Here is a 12,463-nt window from a genome sequence, read left to right as displayed (position 1 = left end):
CGCTGAGTCTGGCGGCAGGTGGATGGGGTTTTCTCCTCATCCCGCTGGATAGTATTTCAGGTTTTGAAGCCAGTTGTGTTATGCTTTGCGGGAACTGGGTCCCTTGGGTGGTTGCCTCCACCCCATCCCGCCGCCCGTTTGCACTCTCGGGTGGGGGGACGTTGCGGGTACCGCTTTAAAAATCCCAGCCTGGGCAAAACTTTGATGATAAATCAAGCGGCAGATCCCTCCGCCGCCGCCTCCTCTGGGCGGGCGGGAGGGAGTGGGAGGGAGGGGGTGCGGCGGCGCCGGCGCCGAGCGGAGTGGCCTTCCGCGGAAGGGAAGAGTCCCGCAGTCGGAGGCGGCCGGCTGGGCGTGCGCTCGCTACCCGCACCCGGGGCTGGACCGGAGCCGGGCGAGGGCTGGGGCCGGGGCCCGGCCAGCTTCGGCGAGCGAGAGGCAGCGGCCGGAGCTGGGCAGCCAGGCCGCATCCGGCAGGGAACGGCGGGCGCGGGGTCTGCGGTCTCCTGAGCCCCGATGTGAGGCGGCGGCGCCCCGGCCCGAGCGCGCACCATGGGGGCCCCGCTCGCCGCGGCGCTGGGCGCCCTCCACTACCTGGCACTTTTCCTGCAACTCGGAGGCGCCACGCGGCCCGCCGGCCACGCGCCCTGGGATAACCACGTCTCCGGCCACGGTGAGTTCGGTCGCCGCCCCCGCGGACTTCCCCACCAAACCCCACCCCGGGCTGCGCTGCTCCAACTTGGCCGTCCCCGGGCTGGAACCCGCGTCGGCCCCAGCGGGAGTCCCGTGGCGCCCCCTGCCGGGTCCTCGGACCCGCCCTGGCACCCCGGCCGCCCCTGCAGAGGAAGGGGCACCCCGCGTGCAACCCGGATCGATCCCGCTGTAGCCGAGAGCCCCCTCCTCCCCAGCACGCTCGCGCCGATACACACACCTCCAGGACCACACGTATTCACAGCCAGGGGCACACTCACTGTTCCCACACTCACAACTCCCGCCCTCACGCATCTCCAGCCGCCTGCTCGGATCCCCCTCCTCACTCATAACCACTCACACTTATGCCCGCTGCACACACACACCGGCACCACGGTTGGGGGACTCACACCCTGCCAGCTGGCACCCAGGCGCACACACTCTGCACAACTCTTGCCTGCCCTTCTGCCTGCAGACACACACACACACACACACACACACACACACACACTTGTGAACACACTTTGCTCGCCCACTCCTCTCTGCCCATCTGCCTTTCCCTTTTGTAGGTTTAACCCTGTAGCTGCCCTCATCCCCTCTTACTCCTCATCTGCCCCTTAGATCACTGGGAAAGGTCCTGGGGACAGAAGACCCCGCGTCTTGAGAACTGGTAGACCCGAGCTGCGGCTGCCCCTGCAGGGTCGGGGTCGGAGGCTTGCTGGGAGCCCCTCAAACACACTGGAATAGTTGGGATTGCTGCTTCCGGCCACAGGCGTGGACGGGGAAGAAGGATGCTAGGTGCTTCTGTCTTGTCTCTGGGGGTGGGTGGAAAGCCCCCCGCCATCCTTCTGTAGGGTACCCCCCCCCCATCCTCAGCCTCGGCCCTGAGGATTGAAAGGTGGGAAATCAACTCAGCCACCGCGGGAGCTGGGGAGCAAGCAAGCAACCCCACACTGGTTGCCTGAGTCTGGGAAGCTCCTTTTAGCCCCAAAGGAGCCCAAGTTGGCAGTGGAGTTGTAACATCTGAGGCTGGTAGCTGGGGAGGGGTTCCCCTGCCCCTGTGAGCCAGGCTCCGGAATGGGGACCGGAGCATAAATGAAAATGGAGACGCTTCTTCCATCCATCCCTTCCCAGTCCAGTGGGGGCGGCTGCAGCACCAGTGCTGGGCACTGTATGCCCAGGGCCGGTGGGGAGGTCTGCACAAAGAGCAGAGAACTGTGTGATTTATTCCGAAGGAAGGAGTGAGGCGGGGGGAGTGGGTAATCAGAGGAGGCTTTGCTGGGGCCTGATGCACGAGTGGGATTGTTCCGAGGGGCACGGGCGCTTCCAAAGCCCTTCTCAGGGTCTCCGCTTTTGGGGAACCATGATTCCCTGCACCTTCTGCCTTACCACGTTTGATAGAACTGCTCTGTGTATCATCTGCGCACCCTTCACGTCCTCCATCGAATTTCTACTGACCTGGCCGGAGCGCTGGTAAATAGGGGAAGGCGTATGTTGATCCTCAGTTTACAGATGGGGAAACCAAGGCTCAGAGAGGTGAAGGGACTTGCCCAAGGTCACACAGTGAGTGAGCGGTTGAGCTGGGACTGGCCACAGGGTCTGTCGGGCAAAGACAGAGCTTTTTCCAGGACATTCATCTCCCCGTCAGATCCCCTCCCATTTAAAGGAAACTGGGAATCCCTCCTTCCGCTCCCCTCCTCGCGATGCTCAGTTCCTTGGCACAGTTAGAACTTATACTAGGAGGTTTTCCAAGGAAGGGTTTTCCTGCATTTGCAGTCCCGAGAGATACGAGGACTGGGGCTCTGAGGTTTATGGTCATCCTGTCCCTGGAGCATCAGACCTCAAGGATTTGGGTGCTACTCTGTCATTCCTGAGGTCCTGAGGGTCTGCCCTTTGTGTGGTAGTCTCTTCCTGCCCCCTGGCCGGGCGTGCTCAGGGGCACAACTCTGCCATGCCAGCTGGAATGTCACCTCTGAACCCTGGACAGGTCCCGCTAAGGCCCAGAGGAGGGGCTAGACAGAAAGGACACAGCACTGACTGCTGGGGGCCCTGGCTTCTCTCACTGACCCCCCTGTGCAGTTCTGGGCAAGTGGGTCAGCCCCCTGTGGGGCTCCTTCTGTCCCTCAAGAAACAAGGAAGCCAGGCTGCTCTGCAGGGGCCAGACTGCCTTCTCCCAACATTGCCAGGTTCAAAGTCACCAAGTAGTGGATGCCGAGGAGCCCCCACGGCGGCCCCTCTGCCGGGCCAAGTGCCCGCCACCACAGGAAGGGTTTGGAGCCACTCACTTAATCACAAAAAGAAACTGTTATTAATGATAGTGAGACGCGGCGAATAAGTGGGTCATGTCTAATAAGCCATTTGTGTTCAGGAGGAGAATACCAATTTGATAAAAGCTGTGTGTGCTGAAAAAGCCCAGAAATTGCTGTTTAGCAGATTGGAGCCTGATCGTTTCATTATTCCTGGGCTCCGCATGTCCTCGGCTGATTCAGGAAATGTGGCCGGGTTAGGGAGGGGTCTCGGTGCCTGGAGGTGGGGATGGGAGGCTGGAAGTGGGGGGCTCCTCCGGAGGAGCCCACGGACCCCAACCACTTGGCGGTTGCTCCCCTCTCCAGCTCAGTCCGAGCCCAGCCCAGCCGCCAGGCTGACACCTTCCCCCCCCACCACCCGGGACTTGTCACAGGGAGAACCCGTGGTCAGGTGGGTCCGCAAGGACATCTGTCTCGCTTCCCATCTCCCTGCTTCCTGCACTCAGCCCACTTCGCAGAGGGCCTTTTAAAGGCATGAGGATCGAATGGGAGAGTGAATGGAGCATGCCTCTTAGGGAGGCACAAGGGACTGAGAGGCTGGGAGGGTGGTGGCCAGTATTCGCCCCTAGTAGGTATTCCGTTAATGGCAACTATTTTGAATTTTCCTTATCAGAAAGGGTTAGCTCATTGCCATAAGCACAGCAGAAGTGGCCGGGGGGGGGGGGGAGCAAGGAGCTAGCATTTATGAGCTGCCTACTATGTGCTGTAGGTGCTACCAAACACCTTGCCAGTGTTCACTCACCAAGGTTGACACTATTCATGCAAGGCTGGGGTTGGAGAGAGGAGAATACTGAGGTTCAGAGAGGGCCAATGACTCGCCCAAGGTCACTGAGCCTGTATGGGGAGCGGAAGAGCTGTGTCTGACTCCTCCGGGACGGCCTTGAGGCAGGCTCGGCCAGTCACGTGACAGGACTTCTTCCTTCTGCACGGCCTTAGCTGAGCCTTCCAGCTCCCCAGAGAACTGGCGGAGCAGTGGGTTCCAGCAAGAGGAACCAGCCGCTTAGACAGGTGACGGGTAGGGTCTTGCTGAGGGCACATGCAAGTTAGAAAAAGACAGCTGGGCTGGACTCTTTCTCCAGTCCTTGTCCCAGGTGTGGGCCAGGGCAGGGGTCCTGCAGAGACCTCCTGCCTTGGAATCACCGGGGAGTTTGTTAAAATGCAGATCCCAGGGTCCCCCAGACCCATTGGCCAAAATAATTGTTGATGAGACCCTGGAATCTGCATTTTAATAAGCTCCCCAGATGATTCCTGCGCAGCCGGAGTTTGGGAGCCACTGCCTAAAGTATTCACCCACGTGTAGGGACAGGATATTGTCTTGTCCAGGGGCTGCTGGGTTGATTTGGTTTTGCAAGAGAGGGAGAGGGCCACGCTGGACCAGGCATGTGGACCCTGAGAGGAGACCCAGGAAGCCTGACACTGAAGCAAACATCCATCCTGCCACCCCGCCCTGCCACACACGCACACACACGCACGCACACACACACCTAGGCCAGCACCTTCAATTATTAATACACCCCAATGCAGACACAGATCCTGGCTTGGCCCGGCGCTTTGTCCATTGAGTGATTCACGGTCCTGAGGTTCTCTCTGTTGCCAGGAGGGAGCAGCGGGGTGCTGAGGGAGGGGTGGGGGCCACCGGGCCATTTGGCAAACAGCCTGTGCACTGGAAAACGACTCTGGCATTATCTCATTCCTTGCTGAACTGTTGGTATCTCCCCATCAATAAGCTGGCTAGTTTGGTGGCTGGGAGACGGAGAAAATTGAGTGCTGTCTTCCGAAGGTTATGATGTTAAAAATGTGTTCGCATTGTCTCGGGTCTTGGTGATTATTCTATCAATTACGCCCGTAAACACTCGGCCTTGGGCTGAGGGTTCCCGGCCTCCTGTGGGGAATCGGCCCTCACAAGCGGTTTTCCCCGAGTCCTTCACACCAATTGGTTTTGACACCTTGCCTATCAGCCGCTCCGGCGGCCTTTTCCCGAAGCAACGGGAGCCGCGGGCGGCCAGCAGGACAGGAATTCGGCTCATCTCCACGGTGACACGGTGACAGCAGAAGTGTTGGGGGAAGTCTCCTTGTGATAAACAAGTGGGCAGGGACAGGGGTGAGGGAGAGTGGTCAGCCACCAGGACCGGAGACGGAGGGGAGGAACAAAGCCGTGGGCAAGGGTGCATTTGCCCAAACTGCCTGGGAGGTTAGTGTTTGGGGTCGCCTGATCCAACGCTGTGCAAATAAAGTGAGAAATACGCAGAAGGAAATGTTTACCGAGTGTCATGCCAGGGCCTTCCATGGCATTGTTTCATCTGATCCCCACAAGCACCCTAAGAAGAAGGGACCTTTTCTCTGGCCCAGTGTATTTATGAGGAAACTGAGGCCCAGTGAGGTTAACAGCCTTGCCTGAGGTCCCACACCCAGCAAGTGCTGGAGCCTGGATTTGAACCCCGGAGTGTGACTCCAGACCCCGTGCTCACAATGCTGTTGAGTCGCAGAGACGAAGAGTTTTTGGAGACGTCCAAGGTCTGAAATCTCAAAACTTTTGTGTATTCCAAGCTAATGTAGTTTGAAACATTCAGTTGATTTTAATTTCGTCATGTCTTTAGAAGAAAAATCACAAAGCTGGAGCCCCTCCTCATCCTTACAGACCACTGCAAGGACATCCTGGGCTGGGCAAGGCTGATGTCGCCTTGCCGTGGACGGACCCAGGCCCCGCCCCTTGGGTACATAGGAGAGGCTGCAACCCTGAGGGTCACGGGGCGCCAGGGTGTCTCCTCCTCTCCCCCGCCCTGGTGAGGTGAGACTCTTCTATCAGAAAAAGGGTCGGTGATCTCACTGGGGGAAGAAATCCACCCCCCTCCACCAGCTGGTGACCCTGAGGTCCCTCTGGCACCTGCCGCTGGGGGAAGGGAGGCGGAGACGGGGAGCCAGAGGGGCTATCGCTCCTTCAGGTCCCCCTCCCCGCCACGGGGCCCCCTCCCCATCCTGGAAGCCAGCAGAGGAGTCTCTGGGACTCGGCTCCCTCACCCCCAGCTGAAACCTCTCTTCAAGAACCCCCAGGACCCTCCGCAGCCATTGGGTCCTACCTGAGAGATGGTTTTAGGCAGCACCCGGACACAACCTCTTACATTTTAATCGTTCGCATTTATTTTAATGTGGATTGGAAAAATAAAACCGACACATCAAAACTGTGATTTCACGGATATGATCGCTTAGGACGAGACTAACGGGCATATGAAAAAACAGTGGGTTAGTTTATGGGAAACCATTCAGACAGGCCAGTGAGGGTGGTACACAGGCAGATCAGTGTGTCGGAATGACTGCACTTGGGGGTTGTTGGCCCGTGGGCTGCCTCCTCCCACCTCCTACTCGGGGCTCTCATTGGGAACCTCTGGCCTGACAGAGGCGGCTGCCGGGTACTGGAGGCTTGACCATTCACTTAGTCCCTCATTCATTCAACAAAGATCAGCTGAGCACCTGCCATGCACCAGGCTCCTTTAGCCACTGGGGACGTAGCAGTGAAGGAGACAGATAAGGTTCTAGCTCAGACGACTAAACCTATAAAACATACATAGAAGTATAAATTGTGATAGGAGTTGAGAAGCAGCGATGATGTTCAGCCCAGAAAAGGCACTCCCTCCCGGGGCAGTGAGGGGACCCCATAGTGAGCTCCCTGTCACAGAAGATATGCAAGCTGGACCCAACCATTTATTAGCTGGGGGCGTTTTGGAGGGAATCCCTGCTTTATTTCCCAAAGGAGCACAGACTGGTGAAGTCAGCAGAGAAGTCAGAACACAGTGGGTGGTTAATGACGATCTGTCACACAGCGAGTTAGAGATGGGTCCAGGTGGGCGGGGCTGAGGATGCCCGGGCCCCACACAGGGGACGCGGCAGGGGTGAGGGCCTTTGCTGGCTCCTGTGTTGAGAGGTGCGGGCAGTGGCTCCTTTGTGACTTCATTAAAGTTAAAGTGCCAGAGTTCGGGGGTGGGAGAAGTAGACCCTGAGCTTTTAGCCAACCCTCCCGCTAACTCGGCCTTGCTGGGTAGCTTGGCAGGTCCCTGCCCTTCTCTGGGCCTCGGCACCCCCAACGATGGCAAGTTTACCTAAGCTCTAAGCCTCTGGAGTCCTTCCAGGCCCTCTCCTTTGTCCTCCAGGCAGCAGGTGAGGCTGGAGTCCACGGCGGTGCGAACTCCGTCTAGCACGTGATGCTTCGTCTCAGTGGCCTTCGGGGGTCTGGGAACCAAGACGCCAGGCAGCGTTCATCCAGTTTTTTCCTCTGTGCCGATCATCTCCCTTACCTCCTCCTTTAAGCCTCACACGCCCCATGGGGAGGGTGCTCCCCTGTTACGGACTAGGACACGGAGGCGTAGGGGGTGATGTGACCTGACCTGCCTGAGGCCACACAGCTGTTGAATGGCAAAGCCAGGCTTGAGCCCAGCTTATGGGGCTGCAGAGCTGGGGTTCTTCCCTGCTCATCTGTCCTGCTCCTGGCTGCCAAGCCCGGTGGGCGTGTGGACACTTGCTTTGTTCCGGAGCGGCACCCTGGCTTCGTCGGATTCTCTCCGGGATGCCAAAATGCCGGAAAGGCCAGGGTCTGGCTGAACAAGCTCGATCTGAGAGCCTAGGCTCCTGGATCCGAGTCCAGCACTGTCAGTGGGGGTGGTGGGACCCTGGGTGGACCTGCCTGGCTGTTCCGCAGGGAGGGGGCTGGTGGCTTTGTCTGAGCGTGTGTCTGGAATGCGTGCATTTGGGTGTTTGATCGTGTGCGGTTGAGATGTGGCTGGGCGGGAAGGAGCCGGGTGGTCCCTCTAGCGTCCCAGCCTAGGGGGGCCAGGCTGTGCCCTCTGTGCCATAGCCTTGGCTTCTGAATCAGCCTCCCCGGCCCCTCCAAGCTGATGCCCTTGGGACGTGAGGCATAGGAGCTCTGGGAGCATCTGGAAGGTTAGAGCTGGAGCTGGGGCCGGGGGGGGCCTTGCTCAGAGCTATCAATTAGGGGGCTGGCAGTGGCCATCTGTGGCAAGCGCTCTGCCTGCCCCTCTCTCTGGATCTCTCTCTCCGGGTTGGACTCTCTCCCTCTGTCCTTCAGTCTCTCTCCATCTTTCTTTGTCCCTTTCCCTGTGTCTGCTGCATCCATCACCCTCCCTCTTCCCATCTCCCCACCTCACCCTGTCTGTCTTCACATGCACACACGTGCACGCACGCACACGCGCCCACACGCACACACTCCTCTCTCCGGGTCACATCTAGGATCACACACGCATGTATTCTGGGTAGCATGATGATACCCGCACAGAGCGGGCACCTGAGAAATGTCAGTTGAATGACTGAAGCGAATGAATGATTGGTGATGTTACAAGGGGATGAAATGAAATGGTGATGTTACAAGGGACACTGGAGCTTGTCTAGACTAGTGGTTCCTAATTTTCTTGGAGGTCACAATCCTCTTGAGCATCTGATGAAAAATGGATCACTTCCTCAGAAAAATGCCACACCATTTTTGGTTAGTTCCGGTGGGTTCGTTGAGGCCCCCAAAGCTCACCTGTGGTCCCAGGGGAAGCAGCCTTCATTTCACTGGGGAGGAAACTGAGGCCCAGAAAGGAGCCAGGGCCAGCCCCAGGATGCAGGGCAAGCCCTCAGCAGAGCCGGGAGTGGGTCCTCCTCCTCCCCCGCAGCTCTCCCATGTGACCTGGGGGGAGGGGGTTGGGGGGGGGGGCTCTGGAACAAGCTTGTCACTTTCCCCAGCAAGTTCTGGGTGAGTGTCTCCAGGGGGTGGGTGCGGGGGAGAGGTAACGGAGGACAGCCAGCCAGAGACGAGAGCCCTGGAAATGGCTCAGGTGGGCGAGCCATCCGGAGGGGCGGGGGGGCGGGGGGGGTGTCTCTGAAGGCTTCCCACCAGAGTGGTCCCCATGTCCTGGGGCAGTCAGGAAGACTTCCTGGGGGAGGTGGGCTCCTTGAATCCAGGGCTGAGGGCTGGGTTGAGGGGATTCCAGAGGCCAGGGGAGCCTCCCCTGACGGCCTGGGTCTGGCAAGGGCTTCAGTGGGAGAGTTGTGCATGTGTACTGGGCAAATCAGGCTGCGGGGCTTGGTGTTGACCCCCACCAGCTGGAGGTTTTCGAGTGGGGAGGGTGGGGGTCTGGCGTCGGGGTAGGACCCACCATGTGCCTGAAGTGGGGGCTCAAACAGGACTTGGAGGCTGGAGGGGGAGAGGCTGTTTTCTGGACTAGGCCCGAACTCGCAGGCTCATAGGATGCCGGGGCCGCAGCGTCCAGGGGGCGACAGAAACGTGGGCTCCGTGGGAGATGGGAACTGGGTGTGCACGCGTGCGCGCGTGTGTGTGTGTGTGTGCCCGCATACTGGCTTCCTTTCTAATACTTGAGCACCCCAGGCTCCTCAGCACCTTCCCCCCAGTGATTTCATCTGCCTGGCAGGCTCCCCCCCCTGCCCCCCCCACCCTCCGGCTCCCTCCACCGTGCTTCGTGTACCTCCTCACAGGGGCGCGTGGCCTGCCAGAGGCTCACCGTGGTCATCCCAGCGGGCACCCCAGGCACCCGTCCACACGCCATCTTGCAGAAGAGGAAACGGGCTTAAGAGGTGGGTGGGCTGGGGGCCCACACCTAGTTCAAGGCAAAGGAGCAGAGCCCCACCTTTCCCCCCCAGCCTGGCGTGATGAGGTTGTAGGGGATGGTATATGCCCGGGCTTTGGGGGTCAGATGCTCTTGGGCTCAAGTCCCGGCCCCCTACTCAAGCTCTCTGAGCCTCACTGGCCAACTTGGGGCTGGGGGTCTTGACCAAAGCCCCTCTTCTCCCAACCCTCAGGTTTGGTTCCTGGCTGAGGGCAGGGAAGGTGAGAGCAGACGGCAGCGTGTCTGTTTTGCTTTGTGAGGTTTTAAAAAAATTATTTCCGGCCTCAGAGGCGGCAGCAATTATGGCCGGCTCACTGGGGAGCCGTTTGCCGCCTGTCATTGGGCCCAGGAAAGGGTCCCTAATGGAGGCCCGGCGGCCGGAGTGCATGGTAGTGAAAATAACGCTCCAAACAACCCTGCACTAATGGTCTCCTGGCAGGCAGACGAGAGGGAGGGGGCGGACAGGCTGGCTGACAGCTGACGGAAGGCCTCTGGGGCAGGGGGCCCTGAGCCTCACCGGCTGGTCTCCTCATGTCCCCCAAACCCCAGCAGTGCTCCCTGAACTCCAGTTAGGCGCTGGGAGTCCTAAGCCCCATCCTGGCTCTGCTGCTTTCTGTTGAATCTCCTCCCGGGCAGAGGAAAAACACTCAGTGCAAAAGCCCTGGGGTGGGGCAGAACCCCGTCAGCTAGGGATTCTCTGGTTCTAGAACAGTCCTTGCGTTTCAGAAGGCCAGGCCAGTCTAGTCTTCTAGGGGAGGAAAAGGGAGGTGGGAGTCTTGGGGCAAGAGGAGCCGGAGCAAGGCCACCCTGTGAGAGGCGGCGTGAATAGCGGCCCGATCGTCACCAACCTGATAAAGCTCCATGGAGCCCACTAGGTGCCGGATATTTACGGGGATGTGTGATCCTCTTGAGTGCCCATGATACCCATTTTACAGATGAGGAGACTGAAGCTCAGGGCTTTGCCCACCACAAGGAAGCAGAGTTGGGGTTCACATCTGGGTCAGCCTGACTCCAGAGCTCGCACGGTTTCTGCTGCTCTGCTAGATTTCCCAAACACAGTTGGGCAGGGGCGGGAGGGGCAGGGGCAAGCACTACGTCCCAAGGGGGGCCGCGTTGGACCACACCTCCTGGGGAGGCGGCGTGGCCGCCAGAGTCTGCCTCAGTTTCTCCCCTGCTGTCGGTCCGTGCACCTGGCGTTCAAGTGCCCTCTCCCCTTCTCTGTTCTTCACGCTCCCTGCCCCCACCCATCTCTCACTTGTCTTTCTCCCTCTCACTGGACTTGAGGGGCGCTCCTTTCTGGGCTCGGGGGCAGCCGCTCATCCCTGTGGCTGGTGCGGCCTCCCTCTGCTTCCTCCATTCACCCCCTCTCTGCCCCTGGCAGGCAGCACGGATGGCACACGCCCGGGCTTTGGGGTCAGACTCTTAGGCAGACTCTTAGGTCAAGTCCTGACCCCCCTCGAGCTCTGCAAGCCTGAGGAGCCATCTGTGCAATGGGCTCACCCCACTGGCCTTGCAGGATGTCCAGGCGAGGGGGGTGGGAGGAAATGGCATCTGCACAAACGTCAGGATGTCTGTTTGCCGTCTCGTGTCCCTGCCCCCGCATTCTGGTTCCTGTCCTGTCGCTGGCTCCCCGCACATCCCCCCGCTTGCCTCCCTCCCTCCCAAACCCTTTCACTCCCCGGGGCCCAGATGTGTGGGAAGAGGAGGCGGGAATTCCGCTGGGGAAACCTGCTCGACTCCCACAATCCTGCAAGTGCCAGAATATTTTCACTCTCCTTAAATCTCCCTAGATTTGTAATTCTACTGCTGTCTCCCTCAATCCGCGCCGCTGGCCTTGGGAGGCACCCTGCCCCCCGCCGCGGGCACCGGAACTGCCCGCCCAGCCGGGTCACGGCTGCCTGGCGGGGGAAGGGGGGGCAAGTCCTCCCTCTGTCCGTGCCTCAGTTTCTTCACCCATAAGAAGAGGAGAGTGACGGTGGCCACTTCCCGGGTTGTCTTGGGGATTCGGTGAGACATTTTACGTTATTAAAGAAGCGTCTCTATAAAAAGGAATGAAATCTGATATATGCTACAATGTAGAGGAACCTCGAAAACATTATGCTGAGTGAAAAAAAGCCGGTCCCCAAAGACCGTATGTGGTGTTATCGCATTGGTATGAAACATCCAGAATAGGGGAGTCCAGGACAGAACATAGAGTGGTGACCGCCAGGGGTCACGGGGACGGCTCGTGACTGCCTCCTGGGTGCGGGGTTTCCCTTCAGGGGGATGAAAACGTCTGCGGACTAGATGCAGGGGGCGGTTGTCCAACGCCGTGAATGCGCTCAGTACCACCGACTTGTTCATTTTAAAGTGGTTAATTCTGTGACCTGAATTTTGCTCCAATGACAAACTAAGCACAAAGGAAACGCCCCTGGAGCCCATACTCTGCCAGATCGTCCACTGACAACAGCCTTACGACACAGGTGTTATCACCCCCATTTTACAGATGAGCAAACCGAGGCCCAGCATCACCAGGCACTTAGCGCATAGTAGGGGCTCAAAGTGGTAGCTGTTTGCACTTTTATTTAAGGCAGCCCTCCTTCCCCATCAGTGGGGCTGGGCAGGGACCCCACCTGAGCGAATGGCCTTGTGTGTGTATAAAACTCAGCAGTTGAGTGGCTGCCACCGGGGAACAGCGGGCATTGAGGCCCTACTGTGTCCCCCACACGGACATGTCACCTGCATCAGTCCTCGAAATAAGCCTTGAAGAAGTGACACAAGTGAGGGGCGCCTGGGTGGCTCAGTCGGTTTAAGCGTCCGACTTCGGCTCAGGTCACGATCTCACGGTCCGTGAGTTCGAGCCCCGCGTCCGGC

At 59.1% G+C, this 12,463-nt stretch overlaps 1 protein-coding gene across 1 annotated transcript in view; it reads left to right on the top strand.

Annotated features, from left to right (window-relative positions):
• The first annotated feature begins 398 nt into the window (after positions 1–398).
• Positions 399–12,463, top strand: part of VSTM2L (V-set and transmembrane domain containing 2 like) — a 37,838-nt gene continuing 25,773 nt past the window's right edge. Inside the window, exon 1 of the mRNA XM_042980429.1 lies at positions 399–673. Coding sequence (XP_042836363.1) covers positions 553–673 — 121 coding nt within the window. The 5' untranslated portion in view covers positions 399–552. The remainder of the gene's footprint in view (positions 674–12,463) is intronic.

Source organism: Panthera tigris, chromosome A3 (genome assembly GCF_018350195.1).
Source record: "Panthera tigris isolate Pti1 chromosome A3, P.tigris_Pti1_mat1.1, whole genome shotgun sequence".
In the NCBI taxonomy this organism is placed as follows: Eukaryota; Metazoa; Chordata; class Mammalia; order Carnivora; family Felidae; genus Panthera; species Panthera tigris.
This window is presented reverse-complemented; position numbering and strand designations above follow the sequence as displayed.